This window comes from Zalophus californianus, chromosome 9, assembly GCF_009762305.2.
Source record: "Zalophus californianus isolate mZalCal1 chromosome 9, mZalCal1.pri.v2, whole genome shotgun sequence".
NCBI lineage: Eukaryota > Metazoa > Chordata > Mammalia > Carnivora > Otariidae > Zalophus > Zalophus californianus.
The window spans coordinates 101,286,652-101,309,060 of NC_045603.1; the positions used below are offsets into that span (position 1 = coordinate 101,286,652).

Sequence of the window (22,409 nt, forward strand, 5' to 3'; positions counted from 1 at the left end):
CTTCCTGCACATTTTGCACCTCCTTTCTGCCTTCAGCAGAGTGGAGAGCTGCAGGTGGCCTGCATATTTTTATTTCTATTGTGTGAACAAAGAAATAATGATAGGCGAATAAAGTAAGCCAAGGCTGGAACCCAGTCTCCTGACGCCCAGCTGAGGGCCTTTACACCAGACCAGGCTCCGAGAGAGGGTCAGCTGTCCCGACAACCCACACAGTTCTCTCTTTACCCCACCCCAAACCCCTTCACACTGTCGTCAGCTTCCGGAGCAGGGAAGCTCAGTTGTAGGGCAGGAGGGGAGGGGCTGTCAAGCATAGGGCCAGAGACTTCACAAAGAGCGAGGTTGGGACACCTCAATCACGGTGGGAAACGGCGAGGACATAGACCCTCAAGGGGAAGAAGCGATGCCCTGTGTTAAGGGATCGAATGCTAGTACCCAACGTGGAACAGAATATCCATGTTAGAAGGATATTCCACCTCACCCCGCATTTACAGGTGGGGAGATGGGGGCCCGGGATTCAAACTAAGGCCCCTGTTCTGTTCTCCATGTTCAGGACTGCAGCACTAACTGAGGCTGCCTCCTTCAGGGGGGAGGGGGGCGGCGCACTGTCATTTGTGGTGGTCACACTTGGTGGGAGCTGGTGTCACGCCTTGCGGAGCACTTTCCATCTCTCCATCTTGCTGGGCCTCACCGCTGGGCAGGCAGGGCACCGCAGCCCTGGAATGTTGTAGGAAGGGCGTCGAGGTCCAAAAGGATGGCTGGGCCCTGCTGTTGAGCAGATACGAGGTGGGGGGAAAAAATCTGCATCCCAGGGGCACTTGGGCCTCACGTCCCCTTCTTTCCTGCCTGGCAGGACACGGAGAGGTTTCAGACCCACAGCCAGGAGCTGGAGCAGAAACTGTTGTCGAAGAACCAGGAGCTGGAGCAGCTCATCCAGAAGCAGAAGCGGGTATGCCTTTGTCGTGGCCTCCAAGCCCCTGGCTCCTCCCTCCATCCTCTGCTGGCTCTCGCCCACTTTCCCCGCTCTTCACTGGAGGACTTGGGTTTGTTTGTTTGTTTGTCTGTTTTTAATCCCAGAAGAACCATTGAGCTGTGCAAAAGATAGCATTTGAAATCACAGGTGACGCCAGGATAAAGCCTTCACCTCTCCAGTGCCAGGTGTTACATTTGGGCAAGTTGTCAAGAGTTCTCCCTCGAGGCATCTGAAGACATCATCCTCTAATTATGCCCAGGAGCCACCAGAATGCCAACACGTCCATTCGTTTCCTGCATCCTGTGTCAGAAAAGAGGGGGGTGCTGAGATACAGGGGACATAGTCACTGATGCTTTGGGGGAGGCTGCAGACAGTGATGTCTTCCTGCCACGACGGCCACGGATACCTCCAGTAGGAAGAGGCTCTTTAAAGATTGATTTGTCCATCCCTTATCTTCCTGTGTGCCCAGAAAAGGTCCATCAGCCTTTCTTTGGTGGTTGTTCCCATCACCCCCCAGGAGGGAGGCAGGTACCAGATGTGCCTGCCATGCACCTGAGCCCCAAGAGGCAGTCTGGGTGGTGCACTGTGTAGGGCTGGCTGATGACCCCAGGAAGACCGATTACCTGGGCAAACTTCACGGTCGCAGCCTCCTCTCCAAAGTGAGGGCTCATCGGAGAGAGAGGCCAGGGTGCGACTTGGCCTCCCCCATTTTGTTTTGTCTGGCGCTGGAAGGAATCCAGCCCTGCACAGACCCAGACACATTGCTTCAGTGGGAATAAAGAGGGCTATTTTTAGCAACACATTAGAATATGCTTGAAGCTGCCCCATGCTGAAAGCTAGAGACTGTCCCACTCCAGCTGCTGCCCGACCCGTGGATTTGGATTTCTTCCTTCTTCAAGCAAGATCATTTCAACTTCAGCTGCCTTCCCCTGCCCTGGCCACAGCCTGAGCTTCTCCTGCTCTTTCTCCTTGTCACCGTTCGGCATTAAGTTCTTACCAATTAGACGTATCCCTGAAATGAATGATTGCCACTCGGTTTAATTACTGCATGCTTGCCTGATTACACAGGAGCCTCTTGAGAATCACACAAAATTCCTTCTTGCAGCTTCCTCCTCCCCTTACTGGCCACATTCATTAAACTCAATTTATTATGATATATTTGCCTTGGTTTGATTCCTCGTCTGGTGAGAGGGTTGGAAGCTTTGCAAAGCAGAAGCACCAGCCAAGAAAATCTGCACTTATACAAATGCAGGGTTTTTTTTGTTTTGTTTTTGTTTTTTAGTTGCTTTAGGGACATGAAACAAGGTATGTGTTTGGTTTGACCTGTTTTAGCTGTTTCCTAAGAATTTCCAGGGTTTCTGGCCACCAGACAAAGTTTCTCTAGATTAGAGGAATTGGCCTTAGTTAGCTGAGAGAAGAAAAGGGGGTAAATAGACTTACTGTCAGCATTCAGAACTGGGAAGGATGGTTTTATGGAGAATGCCACTTAGCTGCCTTCATGTTCTTCAGGGCTGAGGGAGACAGTTGACTGAAAGGACAAAAGGGGTTGAGGTTAGCTCTCAAGACCACGGATGAGATGATAATGATCAGCATTATCGTCACTGGGATGGGCAGCACGGATGGATTGGTGACCTTCCTTTCCTAGCAGTCTTTGTGAATGGTGCCTCTCCCTCTGGACTGTTCAGGAGCCCTGTGGAGGCAGGGGAGAGATGAGATGTGCTCCAAAACGTCTCCCCTGCCTCCAAAAGTGCATCGGTGTGAATTAAGGCGCAGGACAAAGCCTGTCGAGGCTCCGGGGCAGGGATGGCTGGTCGAGATGGCCCACAGGTGCAGAAAGTGAGGGGAGGCAGGGGCAGGCCAGATTGCTTGGTGGCTGCATATCATTCCCTTCTGCTCCCCCACTTTCCTTTCCAGCTGGAAGGTCAGTGCGCCATGCTACAAAATGATGAGCATGAAACCAAGGCTGAGAACACCAAGCTGAAAGTCACAAACCAGGAGCTGGCCCAGGAGCTGGCGCGGACCTCCCAGGAGCTGCAGGATGCCCAGCAGCAGCTGGAAAGCCTCCAGCAAGAGGCCCGCCAACTCCACCAGGACAAGGAGACGTGAGTCTGGCCTTCGCGGGCTCCACCCCCTGCTGTGAGCGTGCCATCTCCTCTCCTGGGGACCCTGTCACCTTGCCTATCACGTGGGGCTTGGGGGTTCCTTCCTCCCTGAAAATCTCTTCTGGGATCCGGAGGCCATTAAGCAGACCAGGGCAAGCATAATCTAGGATTTGTAGGACATCTACAACCCTGTTCTTGGAAAATTTACTATGTGATGAGAAAGATGTGTTATCCAACCAATAAATGTAAGGCAGTCACTGAGAAAAGGCTGAGTGAGCAGACAGACCACCCGTAACTATCATGGTTTATTTTATTTTTTAAGAGATTTATTTATTTATTTGAGAGAGAGAGAGAGAGTACTTGAGAGCGGGGGGAGGGGCAGAGAGAGAAGGAAGGGGAGGCTCCCTGCTGAGCACGGAGCCTGATGCAGGACTCCATCTCAGGACCCTGAGATCATGACCTGAGGCGAAACCAAGAGTTGGTTGCTTAACTGACTGAGCTACCCAACTGCCCCTTTTTATTTTATTTTTAGTTTTTAAATTTGTTTTAAAGATTTATTTATTTGAGAGAGAGAGAGAGAGAGAGAGAGAGGTGACTGTAATAGTTGAGAGACTAGGAAGACCCAGGACAAGAATGAAGCAGGTAGGCTTCTGAGGTCAACATAGAATCTGATGGAGTGTGTGACAGTGCCCTGGAATCTTTGCTCCAGTCTGCCCACTCTCTCCTCTGTGTGGGCCCAGTGCGGGGAGCCCCACGTCTCTCAGGGCCCGGTTCGCCACTGAGCTGCATTGGGCGTGCAACCAGCCAACTCGGCCTGCTAGGGAGAGGCACGTATGAGGAAGGATCAAGGGCTAGGTCTGCATGCTGAACCTGAGGAGTTGCTGGGGGACGAGCCATTTATCTTGTCTTGGGAGCATTAGCTTCTGAGAACAAATGCACTCCTTGGCGTGCCCAGGGATGGGGATCTCCCTTGTTTATTTGTTCACGCATTTACCCATACATTCATTTACTCAGTCACTTGTCAAACATTTATTGAAAACTACTCTGCGCTGGTTTATTGTGTTGTGCATTCCGTATATCACCCCATGTCAGTAATTTGACAATATTCCATAAGAACTTGATAGCATCCTGCTGTGGCAGGTACTGTGAGTATCCACTCTACGGATGAGGAAGCCCAGGGCCAAGGGGTATTAAGTAACTGTCACAGGATGCTCAGGGCTGGACGCATCTGGCTGACTCCGCACAGTGCGTAATGAGCCAGCCAGAAAATACTGACTCAGGAGTAGGACTGGCCACGCTCACTCATTATTCGCTCAGGCTCTCATTTGTCCCCTTCATTCATTCTGCAGAAGGTCACGTGGGTCTGGCCCTGTGCCAGATGTTATAGAGAGTCTGATTTCAGAGGACAGTGTTGCTTAGCAGTGCCGAGTTTTACATACACTAACCTTCCCCTTGTTCAAAAGTGAAAGCCGTCCCTCTGTCTGACTGCTGGCAACATTTGGGTCCATCGGCCCAAATCCCATTATTCTGGGTGTGCTCTGCGGCTTGGGCCTGATTGCCTGGGGCGAGACGGAGGAAATGTGTTTGCATGTGGAGTTTTACCCTAGTAAGACTTCTCTAGTTAAAACAAAACAAAACAAAAAATGTATTCCCGAGTAACTGACTTAAAACAAAACCCTTCACTCCGATTCTCGGATGACCAGTGGCAGGACAGTGTATTTCATTATAAACAAGCAAAATCAGTTCCTCCTCGTTGAGAGCAGGCCAACAAGGTGCAGGCATTTAACTTTACAAAACAGAATTAAGGATTCAGGCTCTTAAAATTCAATCAAGTTCTAAAACAACAAACATCTGAAGGCACAAGCATTAGAACAGCAAATGGAAATAAGCACCCAGTGCTGGGGTATCAAATCACAGCATGAGGATTAAAATCTTTCTGAAGTCTTATCTTAATTAACCAAGTCAGAGACACAATCTCTGGAGGCTGGGAATTGAAAAAGAGGGTTAGGAGGGAGAGAGAAATGATTTCTGAACCTCTGAACCTTCGCGACTTGCTTTCAGAAAGCGCACAATGCTGCAGTGAGAAAGCGTGCCGGGAGCCCGGGAGCGAGGGTCCTGTCCAGGGAGGTCAGGAGACAAGGGCAGGGAGAGCCTTAGCTTGCGCTCTGTAGAGCAGAATCCCAGAGCAACAGTACTGAGAGAACCCGAGTGCTCTAAGCCACCTCTTCATTTTATGAACAAAGAAACTGAGGCTCAGTGAAGTGTCGTGACCGCCCCCAAGCCACACAGCTAGTTGGTGCCAGAAAACAGGGACAGAGGCTCGTCGTCCCAATAGCACGCGCTCCCCCTGCACAACATCTTGCTGCCCGATGTTGCACCAGAGCAGCTGGGAAGGGAGAGGATGGAATAGGAATAGAGGATAAAAAGACAGTCATTTATCAGCTAGAATTCTGAATGGGCAAAATTAATTTTTCTCTTCTCTGAAGATGCTCAAGGAAGGAGAACTTGATTTTATTTTTTTTTTATTTTTTTTAAAGATTTTATTTATTTATTTGAGACAGAGAGAATGAGAGAGAGAGAGCACATGAGAGGGGGGAGGGTCAAAAGGAGAAGCAGACTCCCCGCTGAGCGGGGAGCCTGATGCAGGACTCGATCCCAGGACTCCGGGATCATGACCTGAGCCGAAGGCAGTCGCTTAACCAACTGAGCCACCCAGGCGCCCAGGAGAACTTGATTTTAAAATAAGATAAAGAAGGAACAATCAAGCAGGAGAGATAATATCATATAAAGATGAAAGGTCAGCTGAAAAGCTGTACCTTTCTATTTGGTTAATGAATTTTTGTTTAGGGTAGGGAGTTTATGACAAGGCACAGAATCCCAAAGGCACAAAAGGATATATACTTGAAAAGAGGCCTGCATGCCCCGTGCCACACTCATGACTCTGGGCCTGCGATCAACAGGCCACCAGTCCTGTTTCTTGTGGATCCTTCCAGAGTGTTCTATGCATATACAAGCGCGCACGTGCGCACGCACACACGCACACACACACACACACACACACTTCTCATTTATAAAGTGGCAGCGCACTGTTCTGCATTAGCCTGCATTTTCACTTGACAATATATTTTGGAGATGCTCCCTGACTCATCCCTCTCCAGAAAACAAAGCCAACAGCCGTTCTCTAAAGACAACCATAAACCTCTCACCAGTCACTCCTATGAAAAATGCCAAGTTCTTTCCCTTTCAGTCCACAGATTACCCAGTGTAAACCTTTACGACGTCCAGTTAGAAGGACTTTGAAGGTCCTTTGGTCAACTGTCCAAGTGTCATTTGGTTTTTCAGGAATGCCCTTCTTTTTGTTAACACACAAAAAGCCTGAAAATGTGTATGGATCTAAACAGATGTATGTTTACTAGACAAATAGGTAGACCTATATTCGCGTCGATATGTAACATATGTGCGTACATGCGGGTGTGATTGTGTGGCTTCAGCGGTCGACTGGTACTATGTAAACAGGGCAGAGACCGCTCTGCCTTGCTTTTTAGGAACTGGCTCCTAAATCAAGCACTCTGAGAACACAGACCTCAGATTTCCAAGGATTGTCCTTAGCAGGGGCAAAACTGTCTGCTCCTGGCTGAGAATGAGAACCTACGACTAGGCCAGAGGAAACACAAAGCCACCTTGGTGACCAGGGCTCGGTGGCAGCACACAGACAGCCGTACTCCGGACCGCTCATCACAGCAGAATCCTACACAGGGACTTGGGGACCCGGTTTGGGTAATGGAAAATACATTGTTTTCCCTCAAGTTGAAATTAAATATAATTGGTAATAAAATGTTAGGAATTTGCAGCTCTGCGAGAGCTAGAGAAGTTTTGTTGCTTAATTAGGATTGTCTAAGGTGAACTTAGAATTTGATTCAATCTGTTATTGTTTGTTGTAAATTGACTTTATAATTATTCTATAAGTGGGGGGGAAAAACACACCGATACTTTTTAAGGAATCTGATTATGGTGAGTTTGGCCCAAGTCTGGGATGGATGGAGCAAGCAGGTGCTATTTTTACCAGCTCAGTAATGACATTGAGGGGGTGGCGGGGTGTGTGTGTGTGTGTGTGTGTGTGTGTGTGTGTGTGTGTGTGTGTGTGTGTGTGTGTGTGAGACTGTTCTTTCCCAGCCCGGTGTGGGCACAATCCGGGGAACCCAGACAATTTGTGGAAATGCACACATTTGTGAGGCTGCAAGATGCTCCTTACACTAGAAGCCCTGCCATGGTTTGGAAATCTGGAACTATGGCCCTTTTTCAGTAAGCTTAGGAGTGATTCAAGCATTTCTAAACCGGTGCAGAGCACAGAGGAAGGAGGGAGGCAAAGTTGTGAAGTTCAGCAAGGCTTATTTTCCAATGTCACCCAGTTCGGCTTTCCTTTTTTTCTTTCTTCCCTGAGTGGTATTGAATACCTCCCCAACTTACCCCTTCCTTCCTCTCTTCCTCCATCCCTGCCTTCCTTCTTCCCTCCCCGACTCTCCTTTTGTTTCTTACTGCTATTTGTTGATTAAGCTTTCATGCTGGATACTGGGCTCCACAGAGATGCAAACATACTGGACCAAACCAGACAAGGCCCCTGCCTCACCCTCTGAGTTGCTCTCCAGATACCCCAGCTACCTCTAAGCTTCTCCCGCCCCTTCCTCAAAACCTCTGCTTGCTGGCTAGAGATAAGAAATCCTAAATTAGGGGTGCCTGGGTGGCTCAGTCATTAAGCACCTGCCTTCGGCTCAGGTCATAATCCCAGGGTCCTGGGATTGAGCCCCGCATCGGGCTCCCTGCTCCTCCGGAAGCCTGCTTCTCCCTCTCCCACTCCCCCTGCTGGTGTTCCCTCTCTCGCTGTGTCTCTCTCTGTCAAATAAATAAATAAATAAAATCTTAAAAAAAAAAAGAAATGAAATCCCTAAATTAAAGAAATGAGTGGCCAATAGTAGAAATTTCAGAGATCTATGAACAGATTGGAGATTTATAGGGGAAAATGGGGAAGGAGGAATGATTCTTCTGGAGATCCTGGAAACAGTGTCAGGGGGGAAAAAATACAAGTTCTGCTCTCACCCTCTAAGATGGGACTGAGGAAGAATGTTGGTTCTAATTCTCTGAATTCCGGGCAGGGCAGGACCACCTGGAGCCTGGGCAGGGAGCCCTGTTCATGGGTTTGGGAGTAGGAGGTCCTAATCTAGATTAGAACCCTGCTCAGTAATGGATTGTCTGTGTAACATGGGGAGAGTTACTGACCCTTTGTCTGTGTCTATGGTAATTTCCTCTTCCAAATAGGGCATCTGTACTGATAAGTGAGATCATGGCCGAAACCACCTGCCAATAGCAGGTGCTCTCCAAGGGAGGCATATTCCTCTAACCCCCGTGTCCCCAGGGTGGGGTACTGCCGGCTGGGTTTCAGTGGGAGGGTCCTGGGCATCCAACTTCAGCCCAGCCCCTCACACCGTGGTAGCTTACATCCCAAGAATGGAAGCTCAGAAGTGCTGTGTTTGCCTCCTCCTCAGGGAAGTGTACCGCGTGACGGAGAGTCTGCAGCGCGAGAAGTCGGGGCTCCTGAAGCAGTTGGATTTCCTGAGGTTCGTGAGTACCGGGTGTGTTCCGAGAGCACATCCCAGGTGCCTGGGGTGGGAAGGGCCAGTCTGAGAGTCTTCCCTGCCTCCATTGTGGATGGTCATAGCCACTGAGAGAATGCTCTCATTCCCCTGATCCTCAGCATATCACGTTTGGCCCATTCACACACACACTCACACCCCTCTCCAGTCTGTACCCCTGCAGGTAGGCTTTGCCTCATTCTTCGTGGCATCTCTCGCAGCACCTTGTGTCGTACTTGCTCTAGTAGGAGGGGAACTGAATTTCTTGAGCTGCTACCCTATGGCAGATTTGGTACCCTTTCATCTTCAACGAAACTCAGGAAAGGAGGGCAGTTGCTGCTAGAGAAATTAACGGAGGAGGAAATTGATAGCAGAGAAATGAAGCCAGTTACCAAAAGAGACACAGCTACTCACTGCAGGAGCCAGAACTGAGATCCATATCTGGCTGATTCTCTCGATTCTGCCATATTCTTTTAATGTCTGTTGAATGAGAAAATAAATCATGACTAGAACACAAACAGAGCAAAGGAGTTTAGAGTTTCCTCAGCTCACTAAGACTCACTGTAAATTCAAAGCTCATCGGTCTGGGATGTGCCAGAACCAAACCCAAAATAAAACCTGTGTGTGGAAAGATGGGGTTTTCACTTTTGCCTGTGAGGTTTCCAAGCTACTTCTGTCTGCCAAACACCTCTTGGGAATGGTGATGAAGTGCAGTCAGTGGTCTTGAATCAGGGACACTCTGACTTGTTTTATTTATTTATTTATTTATTTATTTATTTATTTATTTATTTAGAGAACAAGTAGAGGGAGGAGCAGAGGAAGAGAGAGAGAGAGAATCTCAAGCAGACTCCATGTTGACCATGGAGCCTGACGTGGGGCTGGATCTCAGGACCCTGAGATCATGACCTGAGCCGAAATCAAGAGTCAGATGCTTAACCGACTGCGCCACCCAGGTGCCCCAGTTTTTATTTTGTTTTATTTGAAAGCCAGGTGAGGTTACTGTGTCTGGCATCTGTGATGCTACCAAATGGAAAAGTGCTCCAAACTGAATGGGACGTGGCCACGTTCTAATCCATTTGAGAGCAGGTCTTGATTCTTAGGAAGCTTTAGTGGAAGGAAGAGAACAAAATGTACAAGGGCAAGTTTTTGCGTTGTTTTTTTTTTTTTCCTTTTTTCTTTTGTACTTAGAAGAAAAGGACAGATTCAAGCGAATGAGCAGAGGAGAATAACAAGGCGGCTCTCTACGTATGGGTCTCTTTGATGGAGACCAGCATTTGTGCAGAATCACATGCCTGAAGCATTTCTGTGCTGTCGCATGCTTTACAAGCTTAGATTCTGCAGCCGCTGACAGCCCAGATGTGGCAGATTTTTCCTCCACAGTGAAATCACCAGATAGTGACAGAGAGCAGTGGGAAAAAGGAGTCAAGTAGAGAGATAATGCTGGGGCAAGCAATAGCGGGAATGTGGAGTTGGAGATTGGGGGGAGGAAGCGGGGGGAATCGGGACAATGGCTGGGATGTGACCGGGGGAGGAAGGGACAAATGGAAACAATTTCAGGACACTCAGGAACACGTGCTTGGGAATCCAGCATCTATACTGTAGGGCTCCTTATAAAACTTGAGTGAGATCAGGACAGTCTGCTGCCACTCCCCTACCCTCCATGACCTCATATCTCTTTTGGAGTAGAATCCCAAGTTCCTACACTGGCCCACTAGACCGCGAATGGTCAGGTCTCTGCTTTCCCCCCACCTTTCTCTGACCTCAGGTCCTACTGGTTCTCCTCCGAGCACTCTGATGCCCTCCCTTCTGTTCCTCACACACATCCTGTAGAGCTTGACTCCAGGCTTTGCCCTAGCCATCTCCTCTGCCTGTGACGCTCTTCCCTCAGATATCAGCATAGCTTCCCTCTCCGGCAAGTCTCCACTCAGATGCCGCCTCCGTGAGCGCCCTACTGAGATACCAATGCACCCTCTGACACTCTTTTTTCCAGGTGCCTGCTTCGTCTTTCTCAATAGCAATGACTCCTGCCCTAAAATAAAATTCCCTGGGGACAGGAACTCTTTTTTTTTTTTTTTTTTTTTTTTATTCATTGTTTGTAACCTTGGTAGCTAGAACCGTGCTGAGCATGGAGTGGGTGCTCGGGAGACATTTGTTGAGTGACTGCATGCATGCGTGAAATGAATGGGTCAGAGAGAGAGCACGCGCACCCAATAGCAAGCTCACAGGTGCTGCGCGAACTCCTGGTCACCGTCTAGGGGTGGCTCTTCCTAGTGGTGGGATCCTAGAGTGCATGATCTTGAAGGATCTGTCTGTCCCCCGGCCTCCAGCCGACTTACACACAAACTAGCTTCTGTCACAATCCCCAAGGAAAGACACACTCCCTGGGCTTTCCACGTCAAGATTTTCTCTGTGCGCATCTCCCTGGCAAACCGGTCGCTATTGGATCTATGCACTGCAAACACCATGTCTGAATAGATTCCCCTTTTCCACTTGCAGGGAAAGGAACAAGCATCTTCAGGATGAACGGGACATACGTTATCAGGTAATTGACCCATGCTCCTTTTCCTGACAGGATTTGGGTCCACTGGCAGCCAGAGCCCGTGCTGGAACCGGCCCAAGAATGTCCTTGACGTCTGGCTCATCCTTTCTGTGTGAGCAGACAATGGCATGGATTTTTTTTTTTTATAATAAAAATGCAGGGTGGCCTTCTGAGTAGCAGTGTGTGAATTTTCCATGAAGTAACACACTTGCCTCTTGGCATAAAGAGACTAAAATATTTAAGAGAGTCACAGATCGCTTCAACGTGGACATGGTGGATCTATCCAGGAGATGGCACAGTTGAAATATCATGATCACTTTTAACCAAAATGCTCACAGGTGTTTTTTTTTTCCCCCTTTCGTTAACATGTTTAATCTCTTGATGAAAAATTTGCATTTTTATACCATCATAGAACAAATTAAAAATGTATATCTCACTATTAACATCATTGATTTTAAGTACACCTTTTCTGCCCTACCGGGACACCTGTTTCTCTGTACCTGAACACCGCACTTACATAGTCTCCCAAATAGCACAGAATCCTATATGGATTTACAGGTCTTCACTTTGAGCCACATTAAACAAAATCCAGGATGCCATGTTCTCCCACTCATCTTCCCCTTTAGAGAGGAGCCATTGGATGCTCTGAAGAGACAGAAAAGGACAGGAGTCACCGCCGCAACTTCCTAATCATCAGGATCTAGTACCTCGTGAATTTCTCATGTGTCCTTGGGCAAGTCATCAGCCTGCCCCAGCATGACCCCAGCTCTCACATGAGGAAAGGGAATTCCTATCCTTTTTCCACATTATAGGGATTTTTGAGAAAAACTCTTGCAAAGAGGAGGGTCATAGGCTCTGGGCCCTGAGCTGGACAGTGGCCTGAATGTGGCCAGCATAAGGCAGCTGGTTCACAACTACAAATCCCTGGGGAGAACTTGTTATACCCCCATTTCTTTCCTACCACTGACTGGCAGCAAATTTCTCTACCGCCCACCTCTATGTACTGTCAGAGCAAGGCTTCAGCCTACACATGTTTGTTTGATGATGATAATGGTTATAATTGTTTTAGAAGTAACACTGAATTTGTTTTAAAATTTCCAACCAAACGTCATCCTAATCCCTTAACCTCACTTCCCTTCACCTGCCAAACTCATTTTGCTTTGAAAAGGAAATGGAATTTAAGAACCCTAATGGGGAATGGAAGAAAGAGGGATAAAATCATGTTCATGCTGAATAATAATTAAAGATTAATTTGGAATCATTATAGCCATACCTTCAGGGGCCCTGGGAGCACTGCGGCCCCTCCTTCTCTCATTAAGAAACACTGGGAATTGTGGAGATCACTGGTTAATGAGAGATTCCTCCTATGATCTAACTCCCCCTCATGTCCTGGGAGACATCTGCTGGGGAGCACCGTGAGCAGGGTTGTAAGCCCCCGCTTGCCACGGGGCACCGGGCTAATCGATCCTCAGGGCTGGTCCCTTTTTCATTTCTGGGGCTTTGGAAATAAAGACGAGTTGGAGCCATACAGATGAGTGTGATTTAAAGATGCACAGTTTTTTCTGCCCATTCATACCTTCCTATGCCTTCCGCATAATCTCTTCTTGTCATCTTGCAAATTGTCAGTACTGCTGTGAGGGGTCCACAAGGTGGACCCCAGGCTCTAAACTGTGTATTGATTCATTCTGTTAGATTATTGGGTGGAAGAGGGAGGGATCCTGGACAAGAAACAACAGCAAAAGGAAAGAGTAAGAGAATGCTAACAGGGAGACCAGAACAATTGCTTCTTACTTCAGAATTTGGTTTACAGCCTGACCTTTGAGGTGGGAAAGTGGAACCCTTTCTGCTCAAACATTGGGACAAATCAGCAGGCATGGATCTGAGGGCATTTTGTGTTTCTACAGAAAGATAAGGCAGCCAAGGCAAACACAGCTGCTTCCAAGGCGAACTGGAAACAGAGATCTGGCTCCGTGATAGGCAAATACTTGGACGGCAGAGGGATTCTTAGGAGGTAAGTCATCCCTGATTTCTTCATTCATTATGTGTTCCTTTGTCTTGCACCCATTGGCTCTCCAGAAGTGGCCCAGGGTGGGGAAGCCTGGAGTCATTTGCACTCGCTCCCCTTGAATCTTAGAGGACACGTTCCTTTCTGTTCTGACATCCAAGCGGGAGGTGGACTGTGCAGGGCAGGTCCCTGGGACAGGGCATGGTCTTCTAGTGTGTGCCTGCAGATAGGGACAGGGACAGAAGAGGGGCTGTAGATCGGCAGAGGACAGACAGAGAGAGGGAATGAAAAGGGTCAAGGGAGAGAGGTGGAGTGTGGCTGGAAGATACTCTCCGTTGGGCAGAATGGATGCACCTGGTTTTTCAGGGACATGACTGGGCTCTGAAGGGTAATTGAAGTGTGGGATGGCGTCTCCAATAGTTGAGCTGCTTTACAAACAGGAATGGGGCCTGTGCTTGACAGATTCCTCTCAGTGCTTCACATTTAATTACCTCAGAGATAACATTTTTTTGTTGTTGTAATTAGACAGCACAGTAATCGAGTTTGAGTCCCCAGAGGCGTGGCTCATCGCCCATTGAAAGAGACAAGCCAGTCCTCCGCCTTCTTTTCCTTTTTGCCATGTGTCCCATCCACATAGATGGCCGCAGAAAGGTAAAGGCAGCCAGACCCCTAAAAATCAAAGCCAGGGAGAAAGTGCATGAATTTGCTCATCCAGGAGACCCTGAGGACAGCAAGCATGAAATACACAGTACGAAAAAGGGAAGTGACTCTGGAGATGTTGATGAGCTCATTGGTCAAGTCTTTGGACCCAATCATCCTGAACTCTTTTTCTAAATAGCTCAACAGAGGGGCACCTGGGTGGCTCAGTTGGTTGAGCTCAACAGAGGGGCACCTGGGTGGCTCAGCTGGTTGAGCTCAACAGAGGGGCACCTGGGTGGCTCAGTTGGTTGAGCTCAACAGAGGGGCACCTGGGTGGCTCAGTTGGTTGAGCATCCAACTCATGATTTCAGTTTAGGTCATGATCTTGGGGTCCTGGGATCGAGCCCCGTGTCAGGTTCCACACTCAGCACAGTGTCTGCTTGTCCGTCTCACTCAGCTCTTCCCCTCGCTTTCTCTCTCTTTCTCTCTCTCAAATAAATAAATAAAATCTTTAAAAACAATAAATAGCTCAACAGAGGGATACAATTTGGGATCCAAGTTTCTGCAGTAATGGTTGGCCTGTTGGTTGCTCAGCACTGAATATATTCATTCCACAAACATTCGCTGATTGCTTAATCTGTACCAGACATTCTTTTGAGTTCTGTAATGTCTCCAAAAATAAATTAAACATGAGTCCATTGTTGAGTGCCTACTATGTGCAAGATATTATGCTATGTGCTAGGTATACAGTGGTGAACAAAAGAGACCCTAGCTTTCATAGAGCTTAGGGTGGAGGAAAGGAAACAGACAATAAGCAGATAAGTAACAAATTGCACACCCTGAATTCCAGGACAGACTTTGGCAGAAGCCACTGCTCTCTGCTGTTCGTATGTAGCCTTTGATGGCAAAACCAAAAATAAATTTAGTCGTGCTAAGCTGAGGATTTTAGAGGATGTCAACAGTGCTTGAGAATTTCCCAAATCAAAAGCTTTTTCCAAGAAATACTTCATTTTAGGGCTGTTTCAGTGGCCATTTCTTTTTTCTGGTTGCGAGGCCTTTCAAGAAACATGCTGTGTATGTATGTGCACACTTGTTTGCATGGGCACGCACGCATGCACTCGTGTGTGTAAGCAGAGTGAAAGTGGATGGAATACTAATTGTGTTCCAAAGTGGATAAGCAGTCCGTAGGCTTGTTAGACTGTAGAAGAAATTTGTTGGAAAGAAGACAGTTAGCTTCTATTAAAAACTACAATTTTATAAATAAGTGGGAAGGTCCCTGAATTGCTACAGAATTCTTTATTTTGTATCAAGGGACCCAAATTAAGTCACCATTTTTGTGAGCACTCTATCTTAATTTATCTTTCAGAGTTGCACCTAACTTCAGAACAATGACACATGCAGTTTTTTTTTTTCCTTTCCCTTCCTATTATTGGTCCTTAGGAAGAATAAATAGTATAAGCCAGGGGGCACAATGAAGGGCGCTTCACTGTTCTGCATATTCTGTGACCTTCGCCTACCTTCTTTCTCCTTTGGCCCTGTCACCTCCTCACCTAATTTGCATTCCATTCTCCTTTCTAATCCTTGCATGTGTGTGTGCATCTGTATTTCAGTTTGGGACTCAAGGTTCTCCCTGTCAGACTTCCATTTAAAACCCTTCTCAGCTTAATTGTTCCCAGAGACCTGAACTCCTGTGCCAGGAAGGGTCTATGAGGTCTTTGCTCTGAAAACCTTCTGAGAATACAGCCCATGCATTGGCTCACATCTCGTTGCCCAGTTCCCTCCACCTCCTTATGCTTTTCCTTGTTCTTGATGCTCAGATGCTTCCGGAAGCAAATACACACATAGGCCTCTGAGGCCACTTACTCCTGATGCTGACTGGCAGGGACAATGAAAGAGAAAGGGAAAGGTAGGAAAGGCAGGTAGAGGTGCCCTGCCTGGCTTCCTTGCAACCCCAAGCCCATCCACAAATGCGCAGCTGCTTCTGAGCCAGTGGTGGGGCTCCTCCCAGAGCAGCAGTACCTCCTCACTCACTTTGCTGAGGGCTGTTTTGCGAACACATCTGTTTTTATGCTTTGTCTTATTAGGGAGGTAGGCAAGACTCATTTTATAGTGAGGAAATTGAAGGCTGGAAGAGTTGAAGTGTTCTCCCTAGTGCCACAGTCAGTAAGGGCTGGTATTGGGACCACAGCCAAGGCCACCTGATTGTTCATTGAAGATGCTTTATTTCCAGATCTTTTATGCTCCTTTCTTCACATCCTTTATTCTCCCTTTTTGGCATTTCTCATAGTTTGTTGAAGTATATTTAGTTGTGCCATTACTGCTTCAGCCCCCCACTAAGCTGAGCATACCATGAGGATGGGGCTGTGTCCATCTGCGCATGACTGTGTCGTTAGCTAAATACCTGGTGGTAATCATCACCACCATCTTCATCATCTTCATCATCACCTTCATCTTCATCGTCATCATCATACCACCTTCATCATTATCACACCACCTCCATCATCATCATCACACCACCTTCATCACCACCACCTCCATCATCATCATCACCACCTCCATCATCATCACCACCATCTCCATTATCAACATCACCACCTCCATCATCATCACTACCATCTCCATTATCAACATCACCACCTCCATCATCATCACACCACCTCCATCATCATCATCACACCACCTTCATCATCACCACCACCTCCATCATCATCATCCACCACCACCTCCATCATCATCACCACCACCTTCCTCATCATCAGCACCACCTTCATCATCAGCACCACCTCCATCATCACCACCACCTCCATCATCATCATCACCACCTCCATCATCATCACCACCATCTCCATTATCAACATCACCACCTCCATCATCATCACTACCATCTCCATTATCAACATCACCACCTCCATCATCATCACACCACCTCCATCATCATCATCACACCACCTTCATCATCACCACCACCTCCATCATCATCATCCACCACCACCTCCATCATCATCACCACCACCTTCCTCATCATCAGCACCACCTTCATCATCAGCACCACCTCCATCATCACCACCACCTCCATCATCATCACCACCACCTTCATCATTATCATCACCACCACCTTATCACCTTCATATTAATTAAGCACTTAAAGAAGTGTTTTGGGTGACTGAGCTAGAGAATGCAGGGTCTGTTTTTTGTTGTTGTTTTTTTCCTTTCTTGGAGCTCTCTGCCCCCAAGCTGTCATGCTAGCTGTGATGCTCTTCAGTTAGTTGTTTGTCACAGAGCTATCAGGCATCTCTCCAGTTTCCATATTGATATATTGTATGATATTTTCCCCATCTCTCTTTCTTCCCCACCCCAAAATAGCCAGTCAGAGGAGTTAGAAGATGTGTTTGTCCTCCCGAGGAGGAGAAGCTCCCTAGGCCTGAGTGGATATCCCCTTCCAGAAGAGGAGCCAGGGGCTGAAGGTCCACTCCCCCGGGCACTCCGCAGAATCATCTCCATTGAAGAAGACCCCCTGCCCCAGCTCCTGGATGGCAGCTTTGAGCAGCCATTGAGCAAATGCCCAGAAGAGGAGGAGGTCACCCAGCAGAGGGTGGAAGGACAAAGCCAGCAGGCCAGATCCTTGGAACCCATGCCTACATCTCCCCGAGGACAGCCTGTTGGAAAAGAAGCCTTGTCTAAGGTAAGGACACATCCTGTGTTGGTTTGTAGATGTCACTCTTATGCCTGTCCCTTGCATTTGAACCCAAGAGTCCCAAAGGAAGCTCAGCAAGTCAGATGTGGCTGGTCTCATGAATCACCCTATTTGTGTCCTTCAGATACCAGCTTGCCCTGTTGAACTGAGTGTCACTAGGGAGGCTCGGGGGCCCTGGCAAATTCTCTTTATAACTTCTGTGGTTTGCCCCTATGTTCTCTTTTCTGATTCAGATTCAAAAGCATTTTAAAAGTGGCTACTTTAGACAGACATCTTGCTTGGCTCTTAGCATAAACTACCACATACTTTTAAAATTGCACGTCTTCTCTTATATTTTGTAACTGTTCTCAGCAAGGCCAATCATTGTTTTGTAAAGTTTGTGTAATCATCCCAATCGGCTAATCATCCTTTCATTCCCAAATGCCCTGCCTATTCCTCCCTTCAGGGTGCTTCTCTCCCTCATCCCTCCTGTACTCCCAACCAGGGCTTCCTGCTCAATGCTGCAGGAAAGGGAGGCCATAGTAACCATCTTCTTCTGGTCCATGGTGATGATGTTCCTCACCTTGTTTGTGACCCACGCCCAGAAATAGATTCCTCCACCTTCTGAAAGGCTACAGAAATGCCCATGACAGTGTGAAAGAGACTCCTCCCTATACACTGGGGCGGCCCTGTAGGACCGAGCCCTTGCCACTTGAGCATTTCCAAACGGCCATATTAGCATGTGTGCCAGGAAAACTTTCCGACCACTGCAGGGACTCCTTGGCATCGGTTGTCATTCCTGGGCCTGGATTAAGATGCCTCATATCCCTTCTCCGAAGGGCCTTGGGCCAGCAGGCGAATGAGAGCTGGATGGCGCCAGTGGTGGATAGTGACCCCTCCCTCCTCCATGCCCTTCCACATCCCCTTCAGCACAGACCTGCACCTGCGGGCAGGGGGCACACTGGGGTTTTAAATACCCATGCTCTGCTCCCAAATGTAAAAGTGTCAAGAGGTCAGTAAGAGATGGGGTAAAGGGAGGAACAAAGCACTCAGGTGTGCTGGGCCATGTGAGCTGATGCGGTGCATCAGCAGTGTCTTCTCCCCTGTGGCAGATGGGGAAGCAGAAGCCCGGAGGGGCTAGACCTGGTCTGGGCCCCCAGGGACTTGAGCCCAGCCTGCTCGCTGTGTGCTCTCATGTGGTGCTAATTCCACCACGTGTGCTACCAAGTGGCCTGGGACAGGAGCTGCTGCAGACAGGAAGTGTGCTCTCGGAGAATCACGGGGAAGCTTTACCAGAAGGTCTGCCCTTTGGAAGAGTGCTGTGAGGCAGGCCCTCCTATGCAAGGCTGCTGAGGCATCATCCATACGGCCTTTCTGGAAAGTAGTCTGATAGATAACAAGAATCAAGAACTTAGAAATTCCACATCCTTTGAACCAGCACTTCTACTCTTAGCAATCCTTCCTAATAACCCAGTTCAGACAAAGATTTAACTCAAAAATGGTTAGGTATATTAGCAAACACTTGAAAAAATTCAATAGAATATTATAGCACTATTAAAAATCACATTTTCAAGGGGCGCCTGGGTGGCTCAGTCAGTTGAGCATCTGCTTTCAGCTCAGGTCATGATCTCATGGTCCTGGGATTGAGCCCCATGTCCAGCTCCATGCTCAGCGGGTGGTTGGCTTGTTCCTCTCCCTCTGCCCCTCCTCCCGATCGTGCTTGCATGTGCGCAGGCACGCTTTCTCTCTCTAATAAAGAAATAAAATCTAAAAAAATCACATTTTCAAGAAACTTTAGTGACTTGGAGAAATATTTATAATTTAATAATATATGAGAAAGAATAAAATTGTATATAATATTTCAAATCTCTTTAAATAAAACATGTATTCATTCATCTACATAGATAAAAGCCTAGAAGACATGCATCAAAATATGAATAGTGACCACTTCTGGTTGGCAAGGTAGATTATGAATAATTATTATTTTCTTCTCTACTTTTCTCTTTTTCCTAATTTTAAAAATTAGCATGTATTACTTTTAGTTATGCTGAGTGAAATAAGTCAATCAGAGAAAGACATGTATCCTATGACCTCACTGATATGAGGAATTCTTAACCTCAGGAAACAAACTGAGGGTTGCTGGAGTGGTGGGGGGTGGGAGGGATGGGGTGGCTGGGTGATAGACATTGGGGAGGGTATGTGCTATGGTGAGTGCTGTGAATGGTGCAAGACTGTTGAATCACAGACCTGTACCTCTGAAACAAATAATGCAATATATGTTAAGAAAAAAAAAAAGAAGAAGATAGCAGGAGGAGAAGAATGAAGGGGGGGAAATCGGAGGGGGAGACGGACCATGAGAGACTATGGACTCCGAGAAATAAACTGAGGGTTCTAGAGGGGAGGGGGGTGGGGGAATGGGTTAGCCTGGTGATGGGTATTAAAGAGGGCACGTTCTGCGTGAAGCACTGGGTATTATGCACAAACAATGAATCATGGAACACTATATTAAAAACTAATGATGTATGGTGATTAACATAACAATAAAAAATTTTTTAAAAAAGTGGCAGGACAGAGAATGAGAACAGATCTTACTCCAGCTGCCTCCCCCCAATCTGGTTGACACACCGGATTGTCCCCCAGAGGAAACGCAGGTTATATGAGTGAACATGAGTCAGGGTTCGCTGCGCCTGTGAGGTGGGGCCTGCCCAGAGCTGGGCCCTCAGTGTGTTCATCTTTGGCCTGCAAAAAAACCCCTGCTCTTCCTAGAACAGGGCCAGGACTGCCTCAGCAACCAGAACCGTCTCCTCCTGCTCTGGGCTTCTCATTGCCCACCTGGAGACATGCCTAGGGATACATGGATTGCTGCTGGGTTTTAGTCGCAAACAAATGACAGCTGGAGGCAGAGGCTGAGCAGGGACCAGCAGTCAATGCCCTTATGCATTATAAAAATAAAGAAAATGAGGCAGAGGGCATAGTTTATGAGTGCGGGTTTTTTTAAGTTTAGTCTAAACTCCTGTAATTGACCTTGAATTCCCTCCTAAGTACTGCATGGAATTGATTTCTCCCCAAAAGGCTTTTGATGGCTTTTCTCTGAGACTCAAGTACTGCTAATATGTGCTGCCGCTCCATTATAGTATTTGCTCAATGAAAGGAGCTAATTCCCCCAAATCCGCTTCTAAATAGATTCAAAAGAGCTTCCTCCTTTGGCCAGGCAGGGCTGGGCTGGGCCTGGAGGCAGGATTTGGCTGAGCAAATAAGCAGCTCATGGGAAGGAATGATCATGCAGCGGAGAGGACTCTGTGCCTGAAGGCAGCTCCTTACTCGGGCTGCCCCGGCTGTCCTTGAGCATGTTCATCCCCCACTGGGCTTTAGGGTCCCAGACTAACTCAGGGGCAGACCTGCTCCCAGTCCCTGCCGGCTGCTGGGCCAAGGAGAAGGAGCGCACGGATGGTTGACTCTGGAAAGCTCCTCCCAGTGGTCTGGCCTGGCGGATTTCCCAACCTACTGAGTGGAGCCCGTTTCCCAGGCAGGTGGGGTCCTAACTGGAAGCTGATGAGATGGAAGGATGAGCACTGTGCAGGGAGGCAAGTAAGAGCGTCCTCCATTCAGTCCAGGCTTTCAGTGCTAGGGCAGACATAAAGGTCCCCTCGCCCACCCTGGGCCTTCTCTGCCCCTGTGATATACCTATGCCTTCTTCTATCTCTCCTTCCGCCTGCAAACATCCCACCCGTCCTTCCCGCACACAGAGATTCTCTGCCTCCTCTTTAAGCCCCGGCTCACAGTGTCCACCCCCTGTGGACCCTGGACTCCCCGTCCATGCTCCCAGAGCACCTGGAAGCATGTGTTATAATTATTTGTTTCTACGGCTGCCTCCTTCCGTCCTTGGCCAACAGGGCCTGCCTCCTTGTCCCTGTGTCTTCTGCCCAGGGTTCACAGCACAGTAGGCCGACAACAAATGGTTGAATGAGTGTCTCTCTTCCCTCCTGCTGATGCTAGAAGGAGCCTTTATTCCCAGACCCCAAAGCTACTTGCATCCAGGACTGGAGTGCCCTCCCTCGTGCTGGTGTGGAGGCCAGGTCCCCACCTTCGCCTGGACCCTGTAGGGACTGGTTGAGGGACAGGGTGTAGAAGGAGGAGGGGCTAGTGGCCATGCCAATCTGTCTGCCGTCCACAGGAGGAAGCCTCTCCCTCCAGCCTAGACCGGCTCTTCAAAATTGTGCTAGTGGGCAACTCCGCCGTGGGGAAGACTTCCTTCCTGAGGAGGTTCTGTGAGGAGCGGTTTGCCCCCGGCTTGGCAGCCACTGTGGGTAAGTTCTCGGGCCCCCCTCTGGGGAGGGGAGGGAGTGAGAAGTGGGCCCAGGAAAGGACTGGGGGCCCAGTGGGAGTGGCTGTGGGGCCTGGCTGGTAGGGGGCCCTGCCCACTTATTCCCCGGTGAGGCCAAAGGAGCAAAGTCAAGTCCCCCTCCAGCACAGTGCCAGCCACGAAGCTCGTTCCACTGAACGCTTCCTTTGTCCAGCCGGAGGGGAACTGCAACTGACAAAGGTGGGCTTTGGGCCCCATGTTCCCCTCTGAGCCCATCTCTTTTTTATTATTTTTTTCTCCATTTTCAGCAGCGCCCTGAGTCTTCAGGCTCCTCCTGAGGTGCGCACCCCAACACCGCAACCCCTGCCTCCCCCACGGGCCAGCAGCTTCCTGCCCTGCTCCTCCCCGTGTGTGTGCACGCGCACGTGTGTGTGTGTGTGTGTGTGTGTGTGTGTGTGTGTGTGTAGAGGGTGCGGTGGAGGACAGTGCTCTGGGTGACTCCTTTTACCATCACATGTTACCCGTTCTGCATCCCAGGCCTGCTGGGGGAC

General features: G+C 48.5%; 1 protein-coding gene across 8 annotated transcripts in view; it reads left to right on the forward strand.

Moving 5' to 3' along the window:
- Positions 1 to 22,409, forward strand: part of CRACR2A (calcium release activated channel regulator 2A) — a 125,917-nt gene that overhangs the window by 83,198 nt on the left and 20,310 nt on the right. For 7 of the 8 annotated variants that reach the window (XM_027591631.2, XM_027591632.2, XM_027591634.2 and 4 more), the window contains 7 exons: positions 851 to 946; positions 2,885 to 3,072; positions 8,613 to 8,684; positions 11,196 to 11,241; positions 13,143 to 13,249; positions 17,246 to 17,564; positions 21,730 to 21,862. In XM_027591631.2, the coding sequence (XP_027447432.2) occupies positions 851 to 946; positions 2,885 to 3,072; positions 8,613 to 8,684; positions 11,196 to 11,241; positions 13,143 to 13,249; positions 17,246 to 17,564; positions 21,730 to 21,862 (961 nt within the window). Of the gene's footprint in view, positions 1 to 850; positions 947 to 2,884; positions 3,073 to 8,612; positions 8,685 to 11,195; positions 11,242 to 13,142; positions 13,250 to 17,245; positions 17,565 to 21,729; positions 21,863 to 22,409 lie in introns of those variants that run through there. The other variant, XM_027591635.2, reaches the window with a different exon arrangement.